This window comes from Oryctolagus cuniculus, chromosome 1 (assembly GCF_964237555.1).
Source record: "Oryctolagus cuniculus chromosome 1, mOryCun1.1, whole genome shotgun sequence".
NCBI lineage: Eukaryota > Metazoa > Chordata > Mammalia > Lagomorpha > Leporidae > Oryctolagus > Oryctolagus cuniculus.
This window is the reverse complement of record NC_091432.1, coordinates 99,889,437-99,916,706: the sequence shown is the minus strand read 5'-3', so window position 1 is coordinate 99,916,706 and position 27,270 is coordinate 99,889,437. Positions and strand designations below refer to the sequence as shown.

General features: G+C 45.8%; 1 protein-coding gene and 1 long non-coding RNA gene across 2 annotated transcripts; one reads left to right on the top strand and one right to left on the bottom strand.

Annotated features, from left to right (window-relative positions):
- The first annotated feature begins 660 nt into the window (after window positions 1-660).
- Window positions 661-8,635, top strand: LOC138850560 (uncharacterized). The gene is made up of 4 exons (XR_011390494.1): window positions 661-791; window positions 1,827-1,894; window positions 4,922-5,003; window positions 8,417-8,635. It is a non-coding gene; the product is annotated as an uncharacterized lncRNA (long non-coding RNA).
- ACAT1 (acetyl-CoA acetyltransferase 1) lies at window positions 3,224-27,270 on the bottom strand. Its single transcript, XM_002708492.5, has 12 exons — window positions 26,960-27,270; window positions 16,665-16,712; window positions 14,620-14,737; window positions 14,219-14,314; window positions 13,900-14,000; window positions 9,845-9,988; window positions 9,051-9,201; window positions 8,037-8,132; window positions 7,087-7,200; window positions 5,958-6,022; window positions 4,502-4,659; window positions 3,224-3,510 (listed from the first exon to the last, which is right to left on the bottom strand). The coding sequence occupies exons 1-12, from the start codon at window positions 27,029-27,031 to the stop codon at window positions 3,390-3,392; spliced, it is 1,284 nt and encodes a 427-aa protein (XP_002708538.2). The 5' UTR covers window positions 27,032-27,270; the 3' UTR covers window positions 3,224-3,389.

Genomic DNA, 27,270 nt, shown 5'->3' with positions numbered 1-27,270 from the left:
TTTTGATGTTGGATGGGTACTTTCAGTCTCACTTTTAACACTTTTTCATAAATGTTTAATTTCTCACTATGATTATCTTGGCCATAATTTTTGCTTTGATACTGTGCAATGAATGACCACCATAATTTCATTTAAAAGCAATTCAGAGGCAGGGAGAGAGAGTGCATATCAACCTGCTGGTTCCACTCTCCAGATGTCCATAACAGCCAGGCAAGGCTGGGGCCAAAGCTGGTAGCCAGGAATGCTAGGAATGCCACATCACTCATGCGGGTGGCAGGAACCCAGGATCCATGTTGGCAGGATTATGGAGTCAGGAGCCAGGAATGAAACCCAGGTACTCCAGAGGGGGTCATTGGCATCTTAACAACTAGGCTAAAGGCCTATTCCCATAACTTCATTTTGAGTAATCTTTATATAACAGTTTTCCTATCTTAAAACACTTTCTACCTTTCTAATAATTTGTGATATATACTAACATTTTTCACTTTGTAACTGTTTTTTGGCTTCAATCATCTGTAGTAATTTAAGACTCATTCTTCTGGTGTTTGCCTAAATTTTGCAGATGTACTCTGAATCCTTATTTCACAGTATCTTCCTTTCTTCCTCAGCCATTGTAAGTAGTTACATAAACTTCCACATTCCTGAATGTTTTTTTTTTTTTTTTTTTAATTTTTTTGACAGGCAGAGTGGACAGTGAGAGAGACAGAGAGAAAGGTCTTCCCTTGCCGTTGGTTCACCCTCCAATGGCCGCTGTGGCCGGCGCACCGCGCTGATCCGAATCCAGGAGCCAGGTGCTTCTCCTGGTCTCCCATGCGGGTGCAGGGCCCAAGCACCTGGGCCATCCTCCACTGCACTCCCGGGCCATAGCAGAGAGCTGGCCTGGAAGAGGGGCAACCAGGACAGAAACTGGCGCCCCGATCGGGACTAGAACCCGGTGTGCTGGCGCCGGAGGCGGAGGATTAGCCTAGTGAGCCATGGCACCGGCCCACATTCCTGAATTCTTAAATCATCTTTCCCTGGCTGGTGTAAACCTTTGTTAATTTTGGAGTTCCTACACTTTCTAAGTATCTTACCACTTTATTCCAATGAGAATGTTTAGTCAGTTGTCTTCTGGCATTTATGTTTCCTATTATATTTTATTATTGCTTCATATACTGCTTGTGTGTTGCTTCCTCTACATTTTTTCCTGGGATTGTCAGCACTTTTCACATGTTTACCACATTGCTGCCCTTTGGTTGCCTCGTTAACTCTGCTTATCAGTAAAAATATTCTGAGTACCCTCTTCTCCTATTTTATCCAACTCCTGGGTCAGTTATGTTAGGGTGGATACTTAACGGAAAGTGACTAAAGCCTAGTGGAACCTGGGCTCTGAAGACTGACTAGGGTTTGAAAGCTAGGTCGGCTGCTTGCCAGCTGTTGGACTTTGGTATTTACTTCGTCATTCCTTTTACCTCATTTCCTAATCTATGAAGTAGACATAACTGTCCCTACCACTGACTTTTTGGGAGATTCAATGAGTACAAATTAAGGTTTGAGGATAGTACTTAGCACCTGAATCTCAAGTTAGTTGTGATTACTCTATAGATGTTTTTGAAAGTATTCTTCCCCTGAGTTGTAAGAATAGTTTTTTTTCCCATATATGCATTATCTTTTGTTCTTTAAAGGTAAGGGTTCACAAGAATTACTTGGCAAGATAGCTGTGCACAATGGCCTTTACTGCACCCTCTGTTTCCCCACTGAATTCTCCCTTCTCACAGTTACAATTGAGGCTAATATAAATAGCACCCGCTACAATGTTTCTTTTCTTCTTTTTTTTTTTTTTTCAGATGAAAATGTAATTCAAGATATTGGTGCTCAGGTCCGTCCTGCCTATGAACAGGCATTGTGGCCAGCTGTAAGTAGTAATCTCTTCCCCTTTTTGGAAAAAAAAAATTTTTTTTATTTGAAAGGTAGAGTTAGAGAAGGAGAGTCAGAGATCCACCCACTGGTTCATGTGCCAAATGGCTGTAACAGGCAGAGCTGGGCAAATGCAAAGCCAAGAGCTGCTTCTGGGTGTCCCTCATGGATGCAGGAGCCCAAGTACTTGAGCCATCTTCTATTGCCTTCCCAGGCCATAAGTAGAGAGCTGGACCAGAAGAGGAGCAGTAGGGACCAGAACCAGTGCCCATATTGGATGCCAGCACTAGAGAGGGAAGCCTAGCCTACTACACAACAGTGCCAGCCCCCTCTCTTCACCTTTTTATAAAATCCATTTGAGTTCATCAGTTTATATCTTTTTTTCGTTCTGCTGTAGTAATTTGAAGCCCAGAGCCTAGATTTTCCTCCAAATATGAATGCAAGGTTCTAAGAAATTGCCCCCATTCTACACCTGGGCACTTGTGGTTCTCTTGTTTAGTACTATTGCACACACTGTATCTGTGGCTTCCTCACTAATGATAACGAGATACTCTGTATAGTCTTCCCAGAATAAACAGTTCTCAATTTTTTTTTTTTTTTTTTTTTTTTTTTTTTTTTGACAGGCAGAGTGGACAGTGAGAGAGAGAGAGAAAGGTCTTCCTTTGCCGTTGGTTCACCCTCCAATGGCCGGCGCACCGCGCTGATCCAATGGCAGGAGCCAGGAGCCAGGTGCTTTTCCTGGTCTCCCATGGGGTACAGGGCCCAAGCACCTGTGCCATCCTCCACTGCACTCCCTGGCCACAGCAGAGGGCTGGCCTGGAAGAGGGGCAACCGGGACAGAATCCGGCGCCCCGACCGGGACTAGAACCTGGTGTGCCGGCGCCGCTAGGCGGAGGATTAGCCTAGTGAGCCGCAGCGCCAGCCAACAGGTCTCAATTTTAAGCACCTACTGTGAGGCAGGTGCTTGGCCTGACAGTTTTATCACCTTTGTCCCACGTTGGAGTGCCTGAGTTCTGTTTCCAGCCCTGGTTCTCAATCCAGATTCCTGCAAGTACACATTCTGGAAGGCAGCAAGTGATGGCTCAGTTAGGTCCCTGCCACCCATGAGAGACCTGGGTTGACTTGGCTGTGGCCCCACCCAGCCCTGGCTACTGTTGGTAAATATATTAGAGAGTGAGCCTACTGAAGGTTAATTACCTATAAATATTCAGTCAAAATATAGATTTGATTTGTGCCTCAAATGGACGCTTCTAGCTACTTACATTAGTCACCAATACCACCAATGGTATCTCAGACAATGTAGATTCATAAGGGAAATATGTCACACTTTTAAAGATTGCAAAAGAAAAGGTTTATTTAATTCAAAAGGTTTGGGGGTTTGATCATTAAAAAAAAAGTACAAAATGAAATAGCTTATTTTGAGTACACGCTGAGTCAGGAAAGGCACGCTGGTGAGCTTTCTGGTCACACAGAGTGTCCTTAACACAGGTGGTCTACAGCTTCTGAATCAGCATAGCAGAAGCACCTCCTCCGCCATTGCAGATGCTGGCAAGTCCATACTCTCCTTGCTTCAGTGCATGAGCCAAATGCACGATGATCCTGGCACCAGACATCCTAGGATTAAGAAAGCATTTTGATTCTTTAGTGAAGTACAGAATTTATCGCAAACCAGAAAATGTTCTATTCCAAACTTTTTACAAACCATTTACAGCTGAATTAAACTTGGGAGACCTGTCTCAGAAATGTCACAGCTCCTTTTTGAAGCCCATGTGGAATTGAGTTCCTAGCTTCAGCAAAGGCCTAGCTGTGGCGGCCATTGGGAAAAGCATTTTCTAACTACCTTTCACATAAATTTAAAAATTTAAAACTCTGAGCATAGACTTTAGTCATTTTAAGACTTTCATTTGAAAGAGTTAGAGATATGTCTTCCATCCACTAGTTCACTCCCCAGATGGCCACAACAGCTAGAGCTTAGCAAATCTGAAGCTAGGAGCTTCTTCCAGGTTTCCCACATGGGTGCGGGGCCCAAGGACTTGGGCCATCCTTCACTGCTTTCCCAGGTGCATTAGTAGGGAGCTGGATCAGCCAGACTCAAACTGGTATGCCGGGGCTTTAACTCCCTGCGCCACAACATCAGCCCTTCGACTGTAGTCTTAAAGGATCTTTATTTTGGCATGAAAAAAGGTTTCAAACGATAATGTGACAGGTCTTTGAGGTTAGTGTTGCTTATTGTATACCACAAATGGTGTCTGCGTTATAAAGAATGGGTAGGAAGGAAAACTGTTAAACTAAAAGCAGCAGGAATTATCATGAAGCAGGTTAAACAGCTGCTTGAGACACCTGCATCCCATAGTGGAGTTCTGGCCCCTCTTCCCATCCGACTCTCTGCCATGTTCTTAGGAAAGGAGTGGCAGACAGGCCCAGTACTTGGGCTCCTGCTACCTATATGGGAGACCCAAAAGGAATTTCTGGCCCAGCCCAAGTTGGGCATTTGGGGAGTAAACTAACAGGTAGACCTTTGTTACTCTGTTTTTTTTTTTTTAAACAACTTTTAATGAGAACCCAATAGCAACTATTAATCCAGGTATATTTTCATGTTACCTACCCTATTGGATGCCCCAGAGAAACCGCTCCTCCATTGATGTTCACTTTCTGGGGATCAATCTCCAGCATTTTAATGTTTGCTAGTACGACCACACTAAAGGCTTCATTTACTTCCCACATTGCAATATCTTCTTTTTTCAGTCCTGCGTCTTTAAGGACCTAAGTTTTTAGAAAACAAATGATACTCCCTTAACAATCACAATTATTTTGTTTTCTTAGAATTCTCTAATTCTAGTTTGTTTCTCTTTAACAGATATCTAACTATGGAGTTTTTAATAGGAAGGATCCACTTTCACATTTTTAATTCCTCATGTTACAATCAATGAATTTTGTTTACATTAGTTTATATCTCATTTTGAGCTGATAGGAATATATAGGATACTCAGATGTCTGTTTTCTATCTTTTTGATTATATGTTTAGTTGTCGATTCCTGTTAAATGAAAAAGTTTTGTTCATCTCTGTGAGGATGCTTCAGAAAACATGTGGAAAATAAAATTAAAAGGTAAGCTTATTTTGGAGTCAAAATTTAAAATCCAGGCCGGGACCGCGGCTCACTAGGCTAATCCTCCGCCTTGCGGCGCCGGCACACCGGGTTCTAGTCCCGGTTGCCCCTCTTCCAGGCCAGCTCTCTGCTGTGGCCAGGGAGTGCAGTGGAGGATGGCCCAAGTGCTTGGGCCCTGCACCCCATGGGAGACCAGGAGAAGCACCTGGCTCCTGCCATCGGATCAGCGCGGTGCGCCGGCCGCAGCACAGCAGCCATTGGAGGGTGAACCAACAGCAAAAGGAAGACCTTTCTCTCTCTCACTGTCCACTCTGCCTGTCAAAAAAAAAAATTTTTTTTTAATCCATGCATAGTTTTCATATGTATTTTCCATGAGATCCTTCTATACATTTATTTATGACATCAAAACAAATGCCTTAATTCAATTTTCACGAACAGAAACTTACATTTCTGAACAGATGTAAATACTCGTGACTTTAAACTCTTATTATATGATCTGTTTTATTTTAGTCATTCTCTGGGCTAATTATCCTTAAGCTAATACCTTTACAGTCTTTCCCAGAATCGAATACATAGGGTTTCTGTCTCTGATTCCACTGCTTACTCTGTAAGACCTCCTGTCAGCAGATCCCATTCAAGAGCGATACCACTACTTCTGGGACTTACCATTACCAGCATTCCCTTTTATATTTAATTTTTTAATGCCACTCCATCCTTTGCCTTTTTAGAATATAGTAATTCAGTTATAAAATTCTTACCTTTTTTCAATGTCTATGGAAAATGTGGTTTGGGGGTTATACTTTATTTTTGTCATTCTTTTTCCTCATACTGGAAAGATTAAGATCAAACTGTGTGCTTTGGCAGATGAGTAATATTTAAAATATAAAACCTGCAGTATAAACCTGGTATAAGCAAAGAAGGTAGCTCACTGAAACAGTCCATCAATGTTCTTACCTTTGGTACAGCATATGCAGGTGCAATTGGAAAGTCAATAGGGTCTACAGCAGCATCAGCAAATGCTATTTAAAAAAACAAAAGTTGGTAAATGTTTCTTTACAAGCACCCAAAGCTGTATCTGCTATACATAATATACAAAAGACAAGCCATTTACTGCAGACTTCCTAATCCCTATAAGACATGTAAACATATCTGTTCCTTTTCTAAATTTCTAAACTGTATACTAATCAGCTAAGAGTTTGATTTGCATGGGGAGGAGGTTGAAGGGAATCTGCCTGAAGGGGACAAGGGCACTGTCTACAGATATTTTTGTCACAACAGGTAGGAGGGATGCCAGTGGAAATTAGTGAATACAGGCCAAGGATATTGCTAAATACACCACAGCACACAGAAGAGCCTCCATAACAAAGAACTACTTAGTGCAAAATGTCAGTAGTGCTGAGGTTAAAACAAACAAACAAACAAACATGCCCTGGAGTGTTGTGGTGCAGCAGGTTAATCTTGCCTGCGTCATCAGCATCCCTTAAGAGCACAGGTTTGAGAGCAGGTTGCTTTACTTCCAATCCAGCTCCCTGCTAATGTGCCGGAGAAAAACAAAAGATGACTCAAGGGCTTGGGCTCCTGGTTTTAACCTGGCCCAGCTATAGCTGTTGTAGCCATTTCGGGAGTGAATCAGCAGATGGATCTCTTCTGTGTTTCAAAAAAATAAATAAATAAATAAACCTTAGAAGATGTAAAGAAAAAGCTGTTTTTATTTTTACAAAAGTCCATCTGCTCTAACTCTTTATGAAGAGGGCCAAGTCAAGGAGACTGATACCCTGCCCAAAGCCACATAGTTAATGCCAGAACATGTAGATTTCCTGTTTCTAGACTCCCAATTTAGTTTTTTTGTTCTCCTGTCTGCCTAAGAAAACACATACCTTACTCTCATATAAGAGGAAAAGTTTAATTTTAAAGACTTACTCAATAATATTAAAGGAGTTTCTATCTCAATTGACATACTTATCAGTTAAATTCTCTCCTAATAGATAGGAATAGCTAACTACAGCATTATGTGTTAGCAATTAACAAAATTTCAGAAAGGACTATAGAAGGTTAGTCGTAAACAAGGTCGGAACATTCCTACCTGCTATTCTTGCCAGCGGTTTAGCATTGAGCCTCTTGGCTGCATCCGCAGTCATCAGAACCACAGCTGCTGCTCCATCGTTCAGTGTGCTGGCATTGGCAGCTGTGACAGTGCCTGCAGACAACAGATGGGTCAAGACATTCCTCAGCACTGCGTTCATTTGGTTCCGTATAAAAAATGCTACGGGAGTACTGCCTATGCTAGTAAATGTGTGAAGACAGTTGAACCTCCAAACAGTATAAAGTTTTCTCTAAGCTAGCTCAGGAAGACATGTATGGGGGAACTGGGTAAGTGCTAGTCTGTAACCCATCAAAGCCAGGATCAGTTCATATTTTTTCCCTAGAGGCTAACTCTGTTTATCTAAAACAAACGTTCACTATATCGGATTCTTCACAGAGTCAGCTAGAGTTAAATGTCAAAGAATACTAAAAACTACTGAACTGTTAATAGAGTTTCATGATGCAGAATTTGTCAATGTAGACTCCATAAGACTTATGGAAATTATTAGAATATTCTCTTGTAATATGAAGTTTTAGGTAATGTTTTAAAAAGAAAAAACAAAGACCTATCTTATACTAAGAAATTCACCCAGGAAGGGGGAAGAACTAATTTCAGGTTAATATCACACTGCATGTGGCCCACTGTGAAGAAACACATCTGAGTTACTCAGTGAAAAGCCATGGCAGGCCAGGCACAGAGGATGCATCCATGAATACTGTCCTGGGTAACATAACATGGAAACTTGACTTTAGATCACAAACTTTCAAGATGAACTGCATATGAAAAGCAGTTTAAAACTTACACAACGGATAAACTTTGAAACAATTTAATTTTACTTGAGTCTGAAAAATTGAAATCATTTACTAGAATCACTTTTTTTAAATCCTTAAACCATTTTGAGAATAAATCTTGCATACTGTTTTTCTTTTGCTTTATTTCTATCCACTAACCATTTTCTTTTTGGAAAACAGTCTTCAGCTTTGGAACTTTGCTAAAATCAACACGTTTATATTCTTCATCTTCGTTCACCACTACATCTGGTTTACCTAAAACAAAAATATTTCAAGACAAGTAGTCATTCATCAAGAAACTGTTGATCAAGGTGTGCTGGGGTCTGTGCCTCCCTTTGTGGGCCTGCATGCCTAAAACCCACGTTAATGCTAATCTACAGTTTATTATCCATAATCTCCATTATGTTCAGAATCCTAAAGAGGAGCTTATTGAAATGTTCAGAGCTAATGGTGTGGTGTAGGGGGTAAAGCTGCAGCCTGCAGTGTCAACATACCATATGGGCACCGGTTTGAGTCCCGGCTGCTCCACTTCAATTCAGATCTCTGCTATGGCCTGGTAAAGCAGTGGAAGATGGCCCAAGTCCTTGGGCCCCTGCACCCACATGAGAGACCCAGAGGAAGCTCCCAACTTCAGATCGGCGCAGCTCTGGCCATTGCAGGAGTGAACCAGCGGATGGAAGACCTCTCTCTCTCTCTCTCTGCCTCTCCTCTCTCTGTGTAACTCTTTCAAATAAATAAATGAATCTTAAATATATAATCTCTGCATTAGCACTCTTCCCTTTATTAACAAGTGTCAACTGAAATGAGCAAAGATTATGTGCTAATTTAAATCTTTAAAAACTTCAACATTTAAAACTTGGTAAAAAAATTCTAGGTGATAGTTAAGATATACCACTTGGGATCACAGCAGTCCATGTCAGAGTGCCAGGATTTGAGTCCTGGTTTGGCTTCTGATTCCAGTTTACTGCTAATGTGAACCTTGGGAGACAGGGGACGGTTCAGATAGCTGGTCGCTGTTACCCACGTGGCTGGTAGACATGGATTGAGTTCCCAGCTGCCACTTCGACCTGGGCCAGCCCAGTCATTGCAAGTATTTGAGGAGTCAACCAGTGGATAGATATATTTTGATTTTTGTTATTGCTTGAAAGACACACATATTCTGGAACACAGTACCTTTTACAGTAATTGTGACAGGAATAACTTCATTTGCAAACTTCCCAGCTTCCCATGCTGCCCTACTTCTGGTGTAAGAATTGATAGCATAAGTATCCTGTGCATCGCGGGCAATATTCAGCTTCTTTGCAGTATTCTCAGCACAATTGCCCTGATAAAAGTTGGAATTTTATAAAATTACATTTGATTAAACAAAATATCAGTTTGCATAACTTACAAAATAGTCGTTAGCAACTCTGGGCCAATTCAAGTATTTGAAGAAATGCTATTTTAGAAGTAAAAAAAAAATGGGCCAGCACCACAGCTCACTAGGCTAATCCTCCACCTGCAGCGCCGGCATCCCATATGGGCACCGGGTTCTAGTCCCGGTTGCTCCTCTTCCAGTCCAGCTCTCTGCTGTGGCCTGGGAAAGCAGTGGAGGATGGCCCAAGTCCTTGGGCCCTGCCACCCGACCCATATGGGAGACCAGGAGGAAGCACCTGGCTCCTGGCTTCAGATCAGCGCAGTGCGCTGGCCATAGCAGCCATTTAGGGGATGAACCAACAGAAGGAAGACCTTTCTCTGTCTCTAACTCTGCCTGTAAAAAAAAAAAAAAAGAAGTAAAAAAAAATGCACTGTTCAAGCATTGGGCAGTTTTTCTAACAGCTAAGCCATGCTGATGCCATGAGCATGGAAAAATATCTCCTGAAAAAAATGACTAAAACCAACATTAGTAGAGCCTTCAAATGCTAAAATACATTAAGAAAAAAGTAATATTGTTTATGAGATGGTACTCCATTGCAGGCAACACTTACCATGTGAATTTTATTGTAGACATCAGTTAGCCCATCTTTTATTATCAAATCCTCAAGCTTCACCCCACCATATGGTGTTGCTCCTCTGTTCATTACATAGGGGACGTTGGACATGCTTTCCATTCCACCTGCCACCATCACGTCCTGCTCAGCAACACAGAACAGCCAGCATCAGTTCACGTGTTCACAAGCCCATTTCACCCTTTACTCAACTACCAGAGAAATGAGTATTCAACAAGGATTTACTAAACACTTCCTACACAGTGAGTACAGGAAGGATCCTCTTTGCCACTTGACCCTGATGGAAAACAAACGGTCTAAATGTGTGAAGAGAAGATTAGAGGCAGCCATTAACCAGAGTTTCAGGAATCTTTCGTGTAAGATCATCTACTGAAATTCTTACCTCCTTACTCTTCATTTCGCTCACACTGGTAAAAATGTAATTTTTTTTTTTTTTTTTTTTTTTTTTTTACAGGCAGAGTGGACAGTGAGAGAGAGAGAGAGACAGAGAGAAAGGTCTTCCTTTGCTGTTGGTTCACCCTCCAATGGCCGCTGTGGCCGGCGCACCGCGCTGATCCGATGGCAGGAGCCAGGAGCCAGGTGCTTTTCCTGGTCTCCCATGGGGTGCAGGGCCCAAGCACCTGGGCCATCCTCCACTGCACTCCCTGGCCACAGCAGAGAGCTGGCCTGGAAGAGGGGCAACCGGGACAGAATCTGGCGCCCCGACCGGGACTAGAACCCGGTGTGCCGGCGCCGCTAGGCGGAGGATTAGCCTAGTGAGCCATGGCGCCGGCCCAAAATGTAATGTCTTCAGAGGAGTAATCTTGTTCATGGAAATGATCCTTCCAACTTGTGATTTTCATCAGCTCTTCCCAGATAGCCACCTGATTTTTCCAGCTGACCTCTGACGTAGCCTTTCCTGCCCCAAGTCATCATCATGTTCACCTGAGTGCTGCATATCTCACCTGAGTGCTGCATACCCGGTGGACTGGTCTACACCTCAGGTCACACACAACTCATTAGGCTTCTCTGAGAAGCTCCTGACTAGTTCCCTGCTAATGCACACCCTGGGAGGCGGTGGTGATCACTAAGTAACTGCGTTGTGCCACCAGCATGGGAGACCTGGATTGTGGCAGCTTGTGCTCTATTCTCTCCCTTTTTTGAAGCAGCAAATGGGAACTCATCATCTTTGTCTCCCCAAGTCTCATCTCACTGCCTCTCAGGGGAAAAAAAAACCTGCCCGCCTGTCATTCAAAAAGCTTTAAAATAGTAATCTCATAATCTTCACCCACTGGCTTGACAACTGTTCAGTAACACTCAATGCTCAGGAGAATACAGGCAAACAGGCTTACACAACTTTTGGAAAGTTAAAGTATTACAAGTTTTACAGAAAGCATGTCAAAATACGAAAATTTTGGCTGGCGCCACGGCTCACTAGGCTAATCCTCTGCCTTGCGTCACTGGCACACCAGGTTCTAGTCCCGGTTGCCCCTCTTCCAGGCCAGCTCTCTGCTGTGGCCCGGGAGTGCAGTGGAGGATGGCCCAAGTGCTTGGGCCCTGCACCCGCATGGGAGACCAGGAGAAGCACCTGACTCCTGCTTTCAGATCAGTGCGGTGCGCCGGCAGCAGCGCACCAGCCGTGGCGGCCATTGGAGGGTGAACCAACAGCAAAGGAAGACCTTTCTCTCTGTCTCTCTCTCTCTCTGTCCACTCTGCCTGTCAAAAAAAAAAAAAAAATTTAAATCCTGACTCGGCAATTCTTTTGGGAACTTTTCCAATAGAAGCTTGCACATGAAGAGATTTCTTTTTAAATGTTTTGTTCATCATTATCTCCAATGACTGTCATAAAGACATTCAGTTGACAAGAGTTAGAACTAGACGTTGAATTCAGTCTGGCCCCAGACTCCTAAGCACTAAGGTAGTACAGTATCAACAGAATTGAATTAAGTACACAAAGATTTTATGAATACATATACAAGCATTTAAAATAATGAACTGGAGATAACCTAGATATCCACTCAATAACAAAGACAATAAAGTACAGTAGTTCAGCAGTATACTATCATGGGCAGACACAGATCTCAACATGAACCCAGCTCCTGGCTTAAGCCTTGCCAAGTTGCACCACTGTAGGTATTTGGGTTGTAAACCTATGGATGGGAACTTGTTCTATGTCTGTCTCTGCCTGCCTCTCAAAGTCAATGAAAAATAGAATTAAAAGAATAACTTTATTTTGGCAAAAAACTGAAATCCATGCATAGGCTATTCAGAATATGCACTTTCCACATATTATCAAAATATCACCAAAATAACTTTTGCACCCAAAAATAATATTTTAAAAAATTTTGTATTTATTTGAAATTCAGAGTCCCTATCAACAATTCTCTCCCCAAACACTTAGAACAGCCAGGGTTGGACTGGGGCCAGAACCAGGAATGCAATACAGCTCCTCGAGGAGGGCAGCAGGAATGCAGCCACCACTGGGAAGGAGGAGCCACGAGCCACAGCGGAGACTCAAACCTAGGCACTCAGTGCGGGACATGAGTCTCCCAACTGCTAGGCCAAAGGCCCATTCCCAAAACTCATCCTTCTCATTTCACTCTTCCACAGATGTTTAAAGTACTCTTGGACTGCCTTTATACCAAAGTGTCTAGTACAGCTCAGATTTCTATCCTTTTTCTTTGGCTTCCCTTATCATTAAAAACAGGGGCTGGCACTGTGGTGTAGTGGGCAGCTCCGCCTGAGGCACTGGCATCCCATATGGGTGCTGGTTCAAGTCCCGGCTGCTCCTCTTCTAATCCAGCTCTCTGCTATGGCCTGGAAAAGCAGTAGAAGATGGCCCAAATCCTTAGGCCCCTGCAGCCATGTGGGAGACCTAAAAGAAGCTCTTGGCTCCTGGCTTCAGATTGGTCCAACTCCGGCCATTTGGGAAATAACTAGTAGATGGAAGACCTTTCTCTGTCTCTCCCTCTCTGTAGATCTACCTCTTAACTAAATAAATAAAATCTTAAAAAATAAGGCAGGAGTACAAAGTAAAGGTACACATAATTGTGGCTCTTATGTATGTGAGACATAATTTGCAAATCACTCACAACTGATTTTCCCCTGGTAGGCCAGAATGTACTAGAAAGCGATAAAGATCTCTGTTTTCACATTTCATCCCTGTAACTTTGTGTTTGCCTATGACTCAGTCACACCTGCTATGCAAAAATCAAAGCCTTGCATCCGGGAAGATCTTAGTTCTCTGAGGCTAGGTCTAGTCTGCTGACATGACAGCCTGTTTGCAGAGCATATCTCTTGCTTGATCTGTTAAAGGTCTAGATCAGCAAGGCCAATGGAAAGCCTGCACAACTCAATCTGGGCACTGCAGGAATTACAGATTAATTAATCCAGAGCCCAATCAATGCTTTGATTCCCAGGATCAACACCTTGTTCTCCTTATTAATGAAAACCCCTCTTACTGTGGGTAAAATGTAATTTATGATTTTTTTTTTTAAATCACACTGTCTTCAGTAAAAGGCTAGCCCAAGGGGCTGGTGCTGTGGCAGAGTGTGTTAAGCCAGTTCAAGTCCTGGCTGCTCCACTTCTGCTCCAGCTCTCTGCTAATGCACCTGGGAAAGCAGCACAAGGTGGCCTAGTTCTTGGGCCCATGCATCCATATGGGAGACCCATATGAGGCCTCAGGCTCCTGGCTTCGGCCTGGCATAGCCCCAAGTGTGGTGGCCATTTTGGGGAGTGAACCAGCAGATGGAAGATCTCTGCCTTTGTCTCCTCTCTGTCTCTGTCTCTCTCTGTAACTGCCTTTCAAATAAATACTCTTTTAAAAAAAATCATCCCAAGTTGACTAAGATGACTATAATACCTTGATTAAAAACTTTTTAACCCAAGACACACAGGCCATCATTTTGACCTATACTTCAAGTGCAATTAGCAAACCGAGAGATCAGAGACAACATAGCAACTTCATTTATGCTCATTTCTGAAGCATTGGTGTACTAGGTCTTTAGCACTGGCTACTATGTTAATTAGTAAGTAGGAAAGAAGCCAATTCTTACCTGATGTCCACACATAAGGTTTTGAGAGGCCATCATGATGGCTTTCATTCCTGAAGCACACACTTTGTTCACGGTGGTGCATGGAGTAGAAATAGGTAGGCCTAAAACCAATGGAGGTCATATTTTTGACAGAGACACTTTTCAAACACAACTGAATAATTAAAATTAACAGCATAGAGCACATTACTAGCAACTACATTTCTTCTGCCAATATGTCTCTAAATGTATTATTCATTTAATACTTTATTTGAACAGAAATAACCTTCATTTGGCCATTTCAGACATCTTAAATACAAAAGTGAAAGTGTACTCCTGGTACCTGCACCCAGGGCTGCTTGCCTTGTGGGGGCCTGTCCTTCACCTCCTTGCAGAACGTTGCCCATGTAGGCTTCTTTCACTTCTTCCTTTGGAATCCCTTTTAAAAAAAACACCAAAAAAGCACTGCACACTGGGTTCATTTTAATAATGAGTGATTACCTAGTGACAGCCAGGAATGGGCTTCTTACTCTTAGCAGTTTTTAATTTCCTCACTCTGTACAAAGACTTCTTTATGAGGGAATTTGGAAATGCAGGCATGAACCATTTCTATAAGTTACATACATATATAAAATATAAATAATATATATTATATACAAAATAAATATATAAAAATATATAAAATAGACACAAAGTAAATATCTGCTCCACTACATCAACACAGAAAGCAAAGCAGCTACCCACCTGCCTTTTCAATGGCTCCCTGGATTGCAATGGAACCAAGTTTGGTGGCTGGCAGTGAGGACAGGCTGCCTAGAAAGGATCCAATGGGGGTTCTTGTGGCACTTACTATGACCACCTCCTAGCAAGACAAAGGTTGGTAAAAATTACTGCAGTTTCTGTACCCAAAGCATCTTTCATTAAATAAACATAATTCACATATTATCTAAGAAACAGACTACTTTTAGAATGAGTAATGTTATCAGAGATTAAAATACTCTCAGTAGGTAAACATGTGAAAGGGATCAATGTAAAGGTAACCAATCCAACGATTTAAGATGTAATAGATGGGGCCAGTGCTGTGGCGTAGCCAGTAAAGCTACCACCTGCAGTGCCAGCATCCCATATGGGTGCAGGTTCTAGTCCAGGCTGCTTCACTTCCAATCCACCTCCCTGCCATGGCCTGGGAAAGCAGTGGAAGATGGCTCAAGTCCTTGGAACCCTGAAACCACATGGGAGACCTGGAAGAAGCTCCTGGCTTTGGATCGACACAGCTCCAGCCACTGCAGCCATCTGGGGAGTGAACCAGCAGATGGAAAATGACTGACTCACTTTCTCTCTCTGTGTCTCTCTCTCTCTCTGCCTTTCAAATGAATAAATAAAATCTAAAAAAAAAAAAAAAAAAAAAGTAACAGAGGGGCCGACACTGTGCCATAGTAGGTTAAGCATCTGCCTGCAGCACCAGCATCCCTTATGGGCGCCAGTTTGAGTCCCAGCTGTTCCACTTCTGAAGCAGCTCTCTGCTATGGCCTGGAAAAGCAGCAGAAATCCTTGGGCCCCTGCACCCACGTGGAAGACCCAGAAGCAGCTCCTGGCCCCTGGCTTCAGATCAGCCCAGCTTCGGCCACTGCCACCATTTGGGGAGTGAACAAGCAGATGGAATACTTCTCTATCTCTCCCTCAGGTAAAAATGAACAAATCTTTAAAAAAAAAAAAAAAAAAAAAAAAAGACGTACTAGACAAACCTACTGGAAGACAGTCCTAGCTTCCTTCCCGTTCCCCATAGGAATCTGAGGCCAGAAGCTTCCATTTCAATTCTATGGCTCTCCCGAAGTTGAAGAAGTAGTCACTTTATCCTTTTCAGCTGAATACACAACCCTAGCACAAAGAATCCCTTACTGAAAGGAACGGTGGGCTTGGAATCCAGCCCTGTATGGTGGAAGGGGCCGTATCTCTTAATCAGGGCAAAGCCACACCATAATTTCTTAATGATACGAAGATTAAGAGAAAGAACTGGGGTCGGCGCTGCGACACAGCAGGTAAAGCTGCTGCCACCTGCAGTGCCGGCATCTCAATATGGGCGCCGGTTCAAGTCTCAGCTGCTCCACTTCCGATCCAGCTCTCTGCTATGGCCTGAGAAAGTAGTAGATGACCCCAAGTCCTTGAGCCCCTGCACCCACATGGAAGACCAGGAAGAAGCTCCTGGCTCTGGATCAGCTCAGCTCTGGCCACTGCAGTCATCTGAGGAGTGAACCAGCAGAGGAAGACCTCTCTCTCCCCGCCTCTGCCCCTCTGTAACGCTACCTTTCAAATAAAATAAATAAATCTGAAGAAAAAGAAGTTCTCTGAAACACTGTAAAAGCCTACTGTAACAATTCCCTCCCTTATTCTTGTTTTCTACAAGCTCCTGTTAAGCTCACGGATAAATAAGGAAACTACTCAAGATGTTGACACAAAGTCACTGTGACCAAGTGACTTTCGAGAGCCTTGTACAACAAAGTGTGGCGCCAGACAGCACCGGGCCTCACGCAACGCGAGGGGCCCTGTGAGTGAGGCCTCAGACACAGGACAGGGCTCTGGCAGCAGACTGGGAAGGCAGCAAGAACTAAGCCAGGACTCACAGAAAGGTGCTGCTGGTACCCCAGGAGGAGCTTAACATCTGGTGAGTCAGCTATGCCTTAGTCATCACGTAATCCAGTGCTGACCTCCACATACGCATTTTCATTAACTACACTCACATTTCCTTTCTATGCTTGAAAATGTAATGCACAACTTAAATTTATACTTACATTCAAAGTGGGTTTTGATACATAAGTTCGCTCCACATATCTCATTTCCTGTAATACAAATATTTTTAATGTCGTGACATAAAAAAACATTGCATATAAATAGGATCTACATTTCCAGGCAAATTCCTATTTCTTAAGAAAGGAAAGTAAAATTCTTGCCTGTACTACTTCTCAATTCTTTTTTAAATAATTTTTATTTTTAATTGACACATAGCAATTGTACTTATTTATGGGATTTAGTGTGATATTTTAACACATGTATGCAATATGTAATGATCCAACCAGACTGTGTTCCTAGGAACATATGCCAACAGGAAGAAATTCTGAAAAATGCAGGCCATAGTCCAGCGACCCAACAGATCTGAAACTGAACTATTTACAGGACCAAGAACAAAGAAGAAAACTTTACTCTCTGAGGTCAGAAAGCAGAACAAATATTCCAGTAGGACAGCTTACATTTAGAACCAACTGTTGCCGACAGCTACAACGGGGAGTCAGCCTCATAAGCACAGCGACAGATCAACAGGCCCACCGACATCCAGACATTAACAGACCGAGAACTTAGCTTCTCCCAGATCACACACACTTTGTCTTGACCCAGTACAAAGACCTAAAACTCCCCGCTGATACTACAGAACAGACGAACACAAAGTAGGCTTGACAAATAGGGGTCATAGACAGAGACAGGCCCAACCCCAAATATTTCCCCTCTCTCCCTCCCATACACACACTAATTGGAGTAAAGTGTGTGGATGAAAACACAGACACGCAAATGGCAACTCAGAGAGGGTGTGCTCCTGGGCAGGGCAGGGCCAGAATGTCACTCTAACTAATCCTTTCATGCTATGTCACATGGTGGGGTAAGTCACTTGTAGGTGGAAACAACTCTGCTTTAAGAAATCACCTTTCAGGGCTGGCGCCGCGGCTCACTAGGGCTAATCCTCCGCCTAGCGGCGCCGGCACCCCGGGTTCTAGTCCCGGTCGGGGCGCCGGATTCTGTCCCGGTTGCCCCTCTTCCAGGCCAGCTCTCTGCTGTGGCCTGGGAATGCAGTGGAGTGTGGGGAGCAACCCGGACTAGACTCAGTTACTGGAATTAAGACTTATTCTATGCATCTGCTCTCCCACAATATGGCGCTGGGAGAGGAGAAAACAGCTTCTACGCAGCTGCCTCCAGTTCAGCCAATAAACTGTAGGACTTGCTCCTGATTGGAGGAGAGCAGCGTACTCGGCGTGTGGGCAGCCGAGTTAGGATTGGCGGAGGAGGACTATAAAGGAGGAGAGAGACGGCATGCACCAGGAACATCTAAGGGGAACATCTAAGGGGAACACCTGTGCAGCCCCCAAGAGAGCCGGCCAGCGGTGTGCCGCTCCCCCACGGAAGTGGGGAATGTGGCAGGGGGAACCGCCCTTCCACGGAGGTGGAAGGGATGGTAGCCAACCCGGGAAGGACCAGCAGCCAACCCGGGAAGAACCAGCAGCAAACCCGGGGAGGGCCGAGCAGACGAAAGAACAGCGCAGGGTCCTGTGTCGTTCCTCCACGAAGACGGTGAGCGACAGTGGAGGATGGCCCAGGTGCTTGGGCCCTGCACCCGCATGGGAGACCAGGAGAAGCACCTGGCTCTTGCCATCGGATCACCGCGGTGCGCCAGCCGCGGCAGCCATTGGAGGGTGAACCAACGGCAAAGGAAGACCTTTCTCTCTGTCTCTCTCACTGTCCACTCTGCCTGTCAAAATCACCTTTCAGCCCTGATTTTAAAATGTCATCATTACAAACATTCGGTGCACCCTCTTCTGAAGACGCCTCCGGGAGGCAAAGCTGACTGACATAGGGCAAAGCGATCCTTCACTTGCTAACAGACACACTGAAAGCACTTAGCCCTTAGAAGGCAGTAACTGCGAATTTGAGATTTGTGAATTATGGTCCTTATACTCAAGTGGCATTACAGTCTTCTGGGGGAGAAATGTTAAAGTTATCCGGACATAATCCTAAAACGCAATCTGGTAAGAACTACAAGAGTGACATCATACATAAGCCATCTCTTGGGTCTGGAGGAGAAACTGCCCATGGTGTGGCATCAACTTCCAGTCTGGGGCTCTGCTGATACACTTCAGGCCCGAGTTCCACACACACTGTTTAAATTTCACGTTAACACAATATTTGTTACTCGTTGCCATCGGATGCTGAAGGGAAACTCGTTTGCCATCTTCTGTCTGTATTTCACTTCTTCAAGCTTTGTCACGTATGAGAAGGGTGTTTCTACTCCCCTGAGCTTCACCTGGGCGCTCGGCTGACAGCAGTGTCACTGGCCCATCCAGCACACGCGGCTCTGCTCAAGGAAGCAAGTCCCAGGCACTGCACGGATACACTCAGGAGCAGCTGGGTGAAAACACGTGTCCCTTTGACATAGAATTTCGACCTGGGGCTTATGCAACCCATCTGTGATCCACCATCCTGGCCAGAGCTGATGGGACTGAACCAAGCTAGCACCCTGAGAAGCCGCATCAGCTCGATAATGGTGGGGACTTGAGCTGTAAAGTCACAAGGGGCTGCAGCCAGTCACCACCATAGCCAGCTAAGGCCACGTAAAAGCAGAGGTTAGAGCAAGGAGCAGTGCCAAAAGCAACCAGAGAAGCAAAGCAACGGAGCATGTGTATACTCGGAAAAACCACAGTCCACTCTAAGAGACACAGAGTTCCCTACTTAGATTTGGGTTGAGTTCCGGCAAGGGCCACCCTTTTATGGGGAAAAAAAAAACCCTTTTGAGGCTGGTCTTTGGCTCAGTAACTAAGATGCCACTGTTGTGGTACAACGGGTTAAGCCACCAGCCACAATGCCGGCATCCCATTTCCAAGCAGGTTCCACTCCCAGCTGCTCCACTCGCAATCCAGCTGCCAGCTAATGTGGAGATGAAGCCAGCAGAAGATGGCCCAAGTGCTTGGGCCCCCGCCACCCACACGGGAGACCTGGATAAAGTTCTTGGCACCTGGCTTCAGACTGGCCCAGACCTGCCTACTACAAGCATTTGGGGAGTGAACCAGCACATGGAAGATTTCTCCTTTTTCTCTTTCTCTTGTTCTGTCACTCTGCCTTTCAGATACATAAATAAATCTTAAAAACAAAAAGGACGAAATGAGGTACAAGCATAAACTACTAGGGAAACCCTCCCTTTGATTGGCTTCCATTATTGTACCATCTTGTGTGTTCCCACCTACCTCACTGTTTTATTTTTCTCAGTCCATTTTCTACGTCGTCTTCCCCCTCCCGGCCTCTAAGTGCTGAAATACCCCAGGGCCTTCTTCCTGGTCCCTCTCAACAGTTCAGCCTGTCTCCTCCAGGCCTTCTGGTCCCATGGCTTTGAACAGCATTTAAGCATTCATTCCCAAATTTCTCTCTCCAGATCCCACCTTTCCACTAGTCCCCTAGTCTCCTAGACCTAAGCTGGTAGCTTCAAGTTAATGTCCAACTCAGAGCTCAGTCTCCCCACTTCTTCCCAGTATCGTCCACCTCAGCTGCTCTTGCAACTTCCCTCTAGCTCAACTCCTAAAGCAGATGCTCAACACTGTATCCAAAATATCCCTGAATTCTCTGCTTCATCTCCCCCAAATCGCCTAGATCATGCCACAGTCTCTTTTTTTTTTTTTTTTTTTTTTTGACAGGCAGAGTGGACAGTGAGAGAGAGAGACAGAGAGAAAGGTCTTCCTTTTTGCCGTTGGTTCACCCTCCAATGGCCGCCACGGCCGGCGCGCTACGCTGATCCGATGGCAGGAGCCAGGAGCCAGGTGCTTTTCCTGGTCTCCCATGGGGTGCAGGGCCCAAGCACCTGGGCCATCCTCCACTGCACTCCCTGGCCACAGCAGAGAGCTGGCCTGGAAGAGGGACAACCGGGACAGAATCCGGCGCCCCAACCGGGACTAGAACCCGGTGTGCCGGCACCGCAAGGCGGAGGATTAGCCTAGTGAGCCGCGGCGCCGGCCTTGCCACAGTCTCTTGCTCCTACTCATAGCCCTTACCCAATTTCCTGCTTCCCGTGCCCTCGTTATAGTCCATCCCATTTTAAATAGTAAATCACTTAGGGCTGGTGCTGTGGCATAGCAGGTAAAACTGCTGCCTGCAGTGCTAGCATCCCATATGGGCGCCGGTTCGAGTCCTGGCTGCTCCACTTCCAATCCCGCTCTCTGCTGTGGCCTGGGAAAGCAGTAGGAGATGGCCCAAGTCCTTGGGGCCTGCACCTATGTGGGTGACCCAGAAGAAGCTCCTGGTTCCTGGCTTCGGATCAGCACAGCTCCAGCCATTGCGGCCATCTGGGGAGCAAACCAGCAGATGGAAGACCTCTCTCTCTACCTCTCCTTCTCTCTGTGTGTAACTGTGACTTTCAAATAAATAATCTTAAAAACACTGAACCCAGTGAGTAATAAAATGAGTTAAGTGAACACAACCAGTTAAGTTCTATCTATGTAACTGAATCATCCTGAAAGACAGCTCAGCTGCACTGCCAACTCTGGAGGCCAAGGCCAACCACCTGGGGCACAGCACCCTGTGCAAACCTAACGACTTCCACATACACACCTGTGGCCTGAATGTCTGCTCTACTAGACTACACATTCCAAAAAAGTGTTTATTTTCCATCCTGTAATGGCAGTTTTTGCAAAAGAAATAGGTGAACAAAGCTGAACACTTGCGAACAACTCTGCAAAACAAAATTTCAGCTAAAGAAAACACATCATGAAACCAACAAAATGGGATAGGAAGCTAGAGAAAAACTGAGGGCTACTCTACACGGATGGTCAAACAAGCCTTTCTGGGAGTGTCAGAGAGAGATGATTATCAAAGAGTTAGCCTTGGGGTTGCTGGCGCTGTGGTGTAGTGGGTAAAGCCACCGCTGGCAGTGCTGGCATCCCATATGGGTGCCGGTTCCAGTCCCAGCTGCTCCACTTCCGGTCCAGCTCTCCTCCGTGGCCCAGGAAAGCAGTAGAAGATGGCCCAAGTGCTTGGGCCCCTGCACCCACGTCTGGGCTCCTGGCTTCAGATCAGCTCAGCTCCGGCCATTGCAGCCAACTGGGGAGTGAACCAACGGATGGAAGACCTCTCTCTTTCAAATAAATAAATCAAATTTTTTTTTTTTTTTTTTTGAGAGGCTGAGTGGACAGAGAGAGAGAGAGAGAGAGAGAGAAAGGTCTTCCTTTGCTGTTGGTTCACCCTCCAATGGCCGCCGCGGATCTGAAGGCAGGAGCCAGGTCCTTCTCCTGGTCTCCCATGGGGTGCAGGGCCCAAGTACTTGGGCCATCCTCCACTGCACTCCCGGGCCACAGCAGAGAGCTGGCCTGGAAGAGGGGCAACCGGGACAGAATCCGGCGCCCCGACCGGGACTAGAACCCAGTATGCCAGCGCCGCTAGGCGGAGGATTAGCCTGTTGAGCCGCAGCACCAGCCGACATCAATAAATAAATAAATCTTTAAGAAAAGTTTCCACATAGCCAAGAAAATAAGCAACAGAGTAAAAATACAAATTATGGAGCAAGAATATTAGCAAACTATAAACCTGATAAGCAGTCAATGTTCAAAAAAAATTATTAGCCTTGGGAAGATCTAGGAAAAGGACATTGATGACCTAGGAGAGAATTAGGACAAAGGCTATGATAAATCAGGCCTTGGTACACAGTAGGGACAGGAAGGGTGGTGTGGATGGAGGAAAATGAGCTCAGGAAGACCTGAGGCTGCAGGACTGAGACCAAACCCGGCCCTGAGGGGTCTGGAACCTGGCCTGTGTGCAAGGGCAGCCACTGAGGGCTCTTCTAGGACACCAAGACCACACTGGCACGGTGTAGGGAACTGACTAACAGGTAGGAGTAGAAAAGGAGCGAGACCAGACAAAAGCTGGTGTGGCCAGTGCTGGGAAGGTGGCTGTAGGGGTGGACAAAAACACAGGGACTTGGGCTATCCTTAGAGAAGGAACCAACCAGTGGCAACGGCTCTCATGTTACAGATGTGAAAACAAAAGCACAGCAGGCCAGGCAGCCTGTCCAAAGTCACACAGCCAAGGAAAGGCACAGCTGGGACTTCACATGCAGGCAGTCTGACCCCAGAGCCTCCACTTCTAGCTTCTACACTGTCATCATGTGTGTCATTAAAAATCACAGCATTGAAGAACTTGAGGACTGCTGTTTCCAAAGCACTACACGTTCAGTCATGACTGGCTTACGGAATCCCTCACTGACCAAGCCTGTCAGCAGCGACATGCAGCTCTTACTATTCCTCTCTAGGACTAGGCCAGGAAACACCCAAAAATGCACAGGTAATATCTGCAAAGTTCCATCAAAAGCCATTATCAAGGAAGCATTTTGGGAAGAGTGATTAAATCACATTTAAACTTTTCAACTTCTTAGGATAGAGGGCTCGTAGTTAATATTCAAAATACCTTGCGTTTATTCATATTGTTTGTATAAGGAACACAAAATCCCCTTACACAAAAGCAACACATGGCAAATCTGTACTTCTTCATGCCTTTATAGAAGTCTCCAAGCAGGGCCAGGCTGTGGTGCAGCAAGTTAAACCACCACTTGGGATGCCCGCATTCCCATATCAGAGAGCCCAAGTTCAAGTCCAAGCCTTGTTCTCCACTCCAACATTCCTGTTAATGCACACCCTGGGAAGCAGCAAGTGATGACCCAAGTATTTGAGTCCCTGCCACCTACACTGAGTTCCAGGCTCCTGGTTTTGACCTGGCCCAGCACTAGCTGTTGCTGGCATGTGGGGAGCGAACCTGTTAACATAATAAAAATAAAAATAAAAATTTGGAACCTGGTGTTGTGGTGTAGAGGGTTAAGCTGCCGCCTGCAATGCCAGCACACCATATGAGAACCAGTTTGAGTCCTGGCTGCCCCACTTCTGATCCAGTTCCCTGCTGGTCTGCCTTGGAAAGCAGTGGAGGACAGCCCAAGTGCTTGGGCTCCAGTCATCCACATGGGAGACTGGGATGGAGTTCCAGGCTCTTGGCTTCAGCCTGGCCCACTTCTAGCCACTGCAGCCATTTGAGGAGTAACCAGTGATGAAAAATCTCTCAATCCCTTCCTCTCTGTAACTCTACCATTCAAATAAATAAATTTCTAAAAAATATTTTTAAAGTCTCCAATTACTAGCTATGTTAATTTTAATCAACATTTTTCATTTTACTTATTGTTCACTTTATGTATGTTACTTATAAATATAATTCCTTTGTTAAAACCTTACTTTACCACTCTGACTTGTCAAATTTTAACACTGTTGACAAGTTGTTGAGATTGGTAACAACCTCTGTTATGAGTTGGTTTGCATCTGCAAAGAAAAGTAGTGTGACACCCTAGGAGCTCAGTTAACCTTATTTGGAAATGTGGTCCTTACAGAGATATCCAAGTTAAAATGAGGTCCCCAGGGTGGGCCCCTAATCCAGTACAACTAGTGTCGGTATACAATGGGAAAATTTGTCCAGAGATAAACATACACACAGGGAGAACACCACATGCAAATAGAGGAGTGAAGAAGCCACAACCACCAGGAGCCAAGAGGCCAGGAAGGATTCCCCTACTGATGAGAGGGAGCCGGCTGACACTATCACTTCCTGTTTCCACCTTCCAGAATTGTGACACGATGCCGTCCCATTGTTTACCCTGCAGCCCCAGGACACTGGTACGCCCCCCTTGAAAACCTCACCTCCCTTAGCACTCTGCAGATGCAACACCCTCTGGTTTCCTGCTAAGTCACTGGTCTGTCTTTCCACTCACCTTCACAGGGTCCTGATTGTTCTTCCTGGGCCTGGGATGCTTTGCCCCCCAATGGCCCCATGCTAAGCCCTCTTCCCTTTCCCCCCACACACTCATTGTAGGGGAGCTCACGGCCTATGGTTTCCCCTCCATCTATAGCTAAGTGTGCCAGGCCCTCCAAACCTAACCCAAAGAGCCCAAATACAAGCCTAAAACTCTCACCACTTTCTTTCTACTCCCAAATCTGCTCATAAGTAAAAACCTGGCCTAGGCATCTTCATGCCAAAGGCAGGGCCCCCAAATTCTACTTCACCCCTTGTCTCTCAGCCCCTCCAAGCCAGTCATTCATTCAGTTCAACAGGTCCTACCACCTCACCAGCCCCTGAGTCTGTCCATTCCTCTCCACGTTTATCACCACAACACATCACTATCCCTACCCCCACTTGCTTCATCACACCAACGTTCTGACTCCCTTGGACCTGTGTGAAAAGAAAAGCCTACGGACTAAAGTTGAAAATTTATAGAATGGAAGGAAAACAAAACAATGAGTGTGTTCACTGAGATTCAACCAGGAAAATGGAATATACAAATGACACAATAGCTGAGAGCTTGGAGGACAGTTAGGAAACCATCAAGGTCAAGGGATAGTTTTGGGTTGGGGTAACTGCAGAGGGTCAAAGATGTTACCCTGGCTTCTCCCTTCTCCAGCCCGTGGCTGAACCAGGACAGAAGCTGGCATTGCCATCTCTGAAACACAACCTGCAATGGTCAACCCACAGCAACACACCTGATCTGGGAAGGGAGAGAAATCCATCTGGGAGCAAACAGGTCCAGGAATGGCGAATTAAAGGAGTTTTTTTTTTTTTTTAGAAGTCTGAGTATTAAAATAAGTTGGATAAAACACAGGAGTTTCAGGGAGGGAGTGGTCAACACTGTCAAACACAGTATAAAGGTCAAAAAGAAAAAAAAAAACAGAAAACTAAGATCATTGGTATCTTTTAGCGAAAGGCACAAAAATTTAACTGCAGAGGGTCAAAGGGAAACAGACGTAGAATAAATGATAGGAAATGAGTAGAGACTAGCCCTTTGACCAGACAGCAAGGTGATTAGAGCTAGAAAAGCAAAGAATTTCAATAAGTCCACAGAAGTCTGTTGACTATAGGGGAGCCTTGTGTTTATTTGAAGGCAAAGGTGAAAAAGCCAACAAAATGGGTGAAAGCTCAAATTCCATGCCACGAAGTGGCACAGAAAACCGAAAATCCCATTCAGATTTCCAGGATTCAGTAAATGACCATTTGACTCAAGTAACACCCAGTGCACGTGAGCACTAGAGTTCAACAGAATGCCACATAAGGCGTGCTACACAGCCTCCAGCTGTTATTTTTAAATCAGGAACATTTGTGTTTGATTGTCAACTGGAAAGCAAGAAGGTTGTGCACCTAGAGCACCTGGCTCACCCAATTCATGAGGGCAACACCGGTTGAAACCCAGCTGAATCTCATTACATTTCTGTGATTTCCTGAGTCATTCCTTAGAACCAATAGGCTGATTAAGAACAGAGCTCTCTTGGAAACCCAGGCCCTTTAACTTTTCATTATCTCAGGACTCACATTAGTCTTCCTTCTCCTGGGCCCCTCACCCTCACCCTCACCCTCACCCTCACCCCCTAACTATTAACTGCTATTATTGTCACAGTCTCTTACCTAAGGCAGCTCCCCCTCAGCGCCTACTTGCCAGCACCCTACTAGTTGTGCTGGTCTACACCCGGACATGAGTTTTCTCCCCACTCGAATTCTTTCTGACCTGTGGTTATGACACACACACGACTATCAACAGTCCACAGCCATGGGGCAAATCCAAAGTCTTAAAACATAACTGGATTTCGCAGCGATGACCCCAACCCTGGGGGGTCGGGGGGGGGGGTGGAAATCAAGCCTCCCCAACCACACCTGCCCTGCAAGTTCTTAACCTATTTCTGAAGCCTTGCCAGACACTAAACCTGGGTAGCAGGCCTGCATTTCCACAAATGGAAAATAAATCCTTTCTTTCAAGGCTCTGCCCCGCCTGTGTTCTCCGAATACAAGAGGCAGAAGAGCCATTCGCTGTGAACACTCCAGCTACACCCACAGCTGGTATACCTCGCGTCCTGTATTACCCGAGTCGCCATTTATTTTCCCTAAGTTTTTAAACGCTGCAAGATAGCGACACTTTTTATGGTCAGATAGGGCCTTGTCTATTGTACCGCGTGGGGTTGAGAAGAAACACTCGACAACGCTCACAAACATGTTTTACCGAACATCTCCAAGCTGTTTTCTGGGCCTACAGAGAGCAGGCCCTCTCCCTCCAGCCCTGGGCCCTCCAGGCTCCGTCTACCCTGCAGGGACGCTGAAGCAAGGACGAGCAGCCCCCGCACAGACACGCGCACGGCCCGCATAGGGCGAGGCCCTCCCGGCGGGTCTCTGGGGGCTGCTGTCCAGGCCTGCACCCAAGCGCGGAACCTCCCGAAGCAGAAACCGGGCTCGGAGCCCAGAGGCCCACTGAGGGGCGAGACCCGCTCACCTGCACCAGCCTCCGCAGCAGGGGGCCGCGCCGGCGAGCGCCGCCACGCAGAAGAGCCGCCAGGACAGCCATGACCACAGGGCGCTGAGCGGTAGCTTCAAGGGCAAAGACGCGCGGCAAACCAGCAACTTCCCCCGCACGCAGGACCCCGCGATCCGGAGCAGGCTCCGCCCCCGTGCCCGTCTCTTCCACGGCCGGCCGCGATTGGCCAGCAGCCGAGGGCGGGGTGGAGCCTGGCGCCGGGAGCTGCGCCTGTCACCACCGACCAGGAATGAACTTGATGGCTCATGGCCGTGGCACCGAAGTCACCA

Excerpts from the sequence above, each read along its gene's own strand:
- ACAT1 (XM_002708492.5), bottom strand. The coding sequence starts at position 27,031 with ATGGCTGTCCTGGCGGCTCTTCTGCGTGGCGGCGCTCGCCGGCGCGGC. Across the intron at positions 14,001-14,218 it reads GCAAGCAGCCCTGGGTGCAG|GCCTACCTATTTCTACTCCA; the intron begins GTACCAGGAGTA and ends CATTGGTTTTAG. Across the intron at positions 3,511-4,501 it reads TCTCTGGGGCATCCAATAGG|GATGTCTGGTGCCAGGATCA; the intron begins GTAGGTAACATG and ends TCTTAATCCTAG.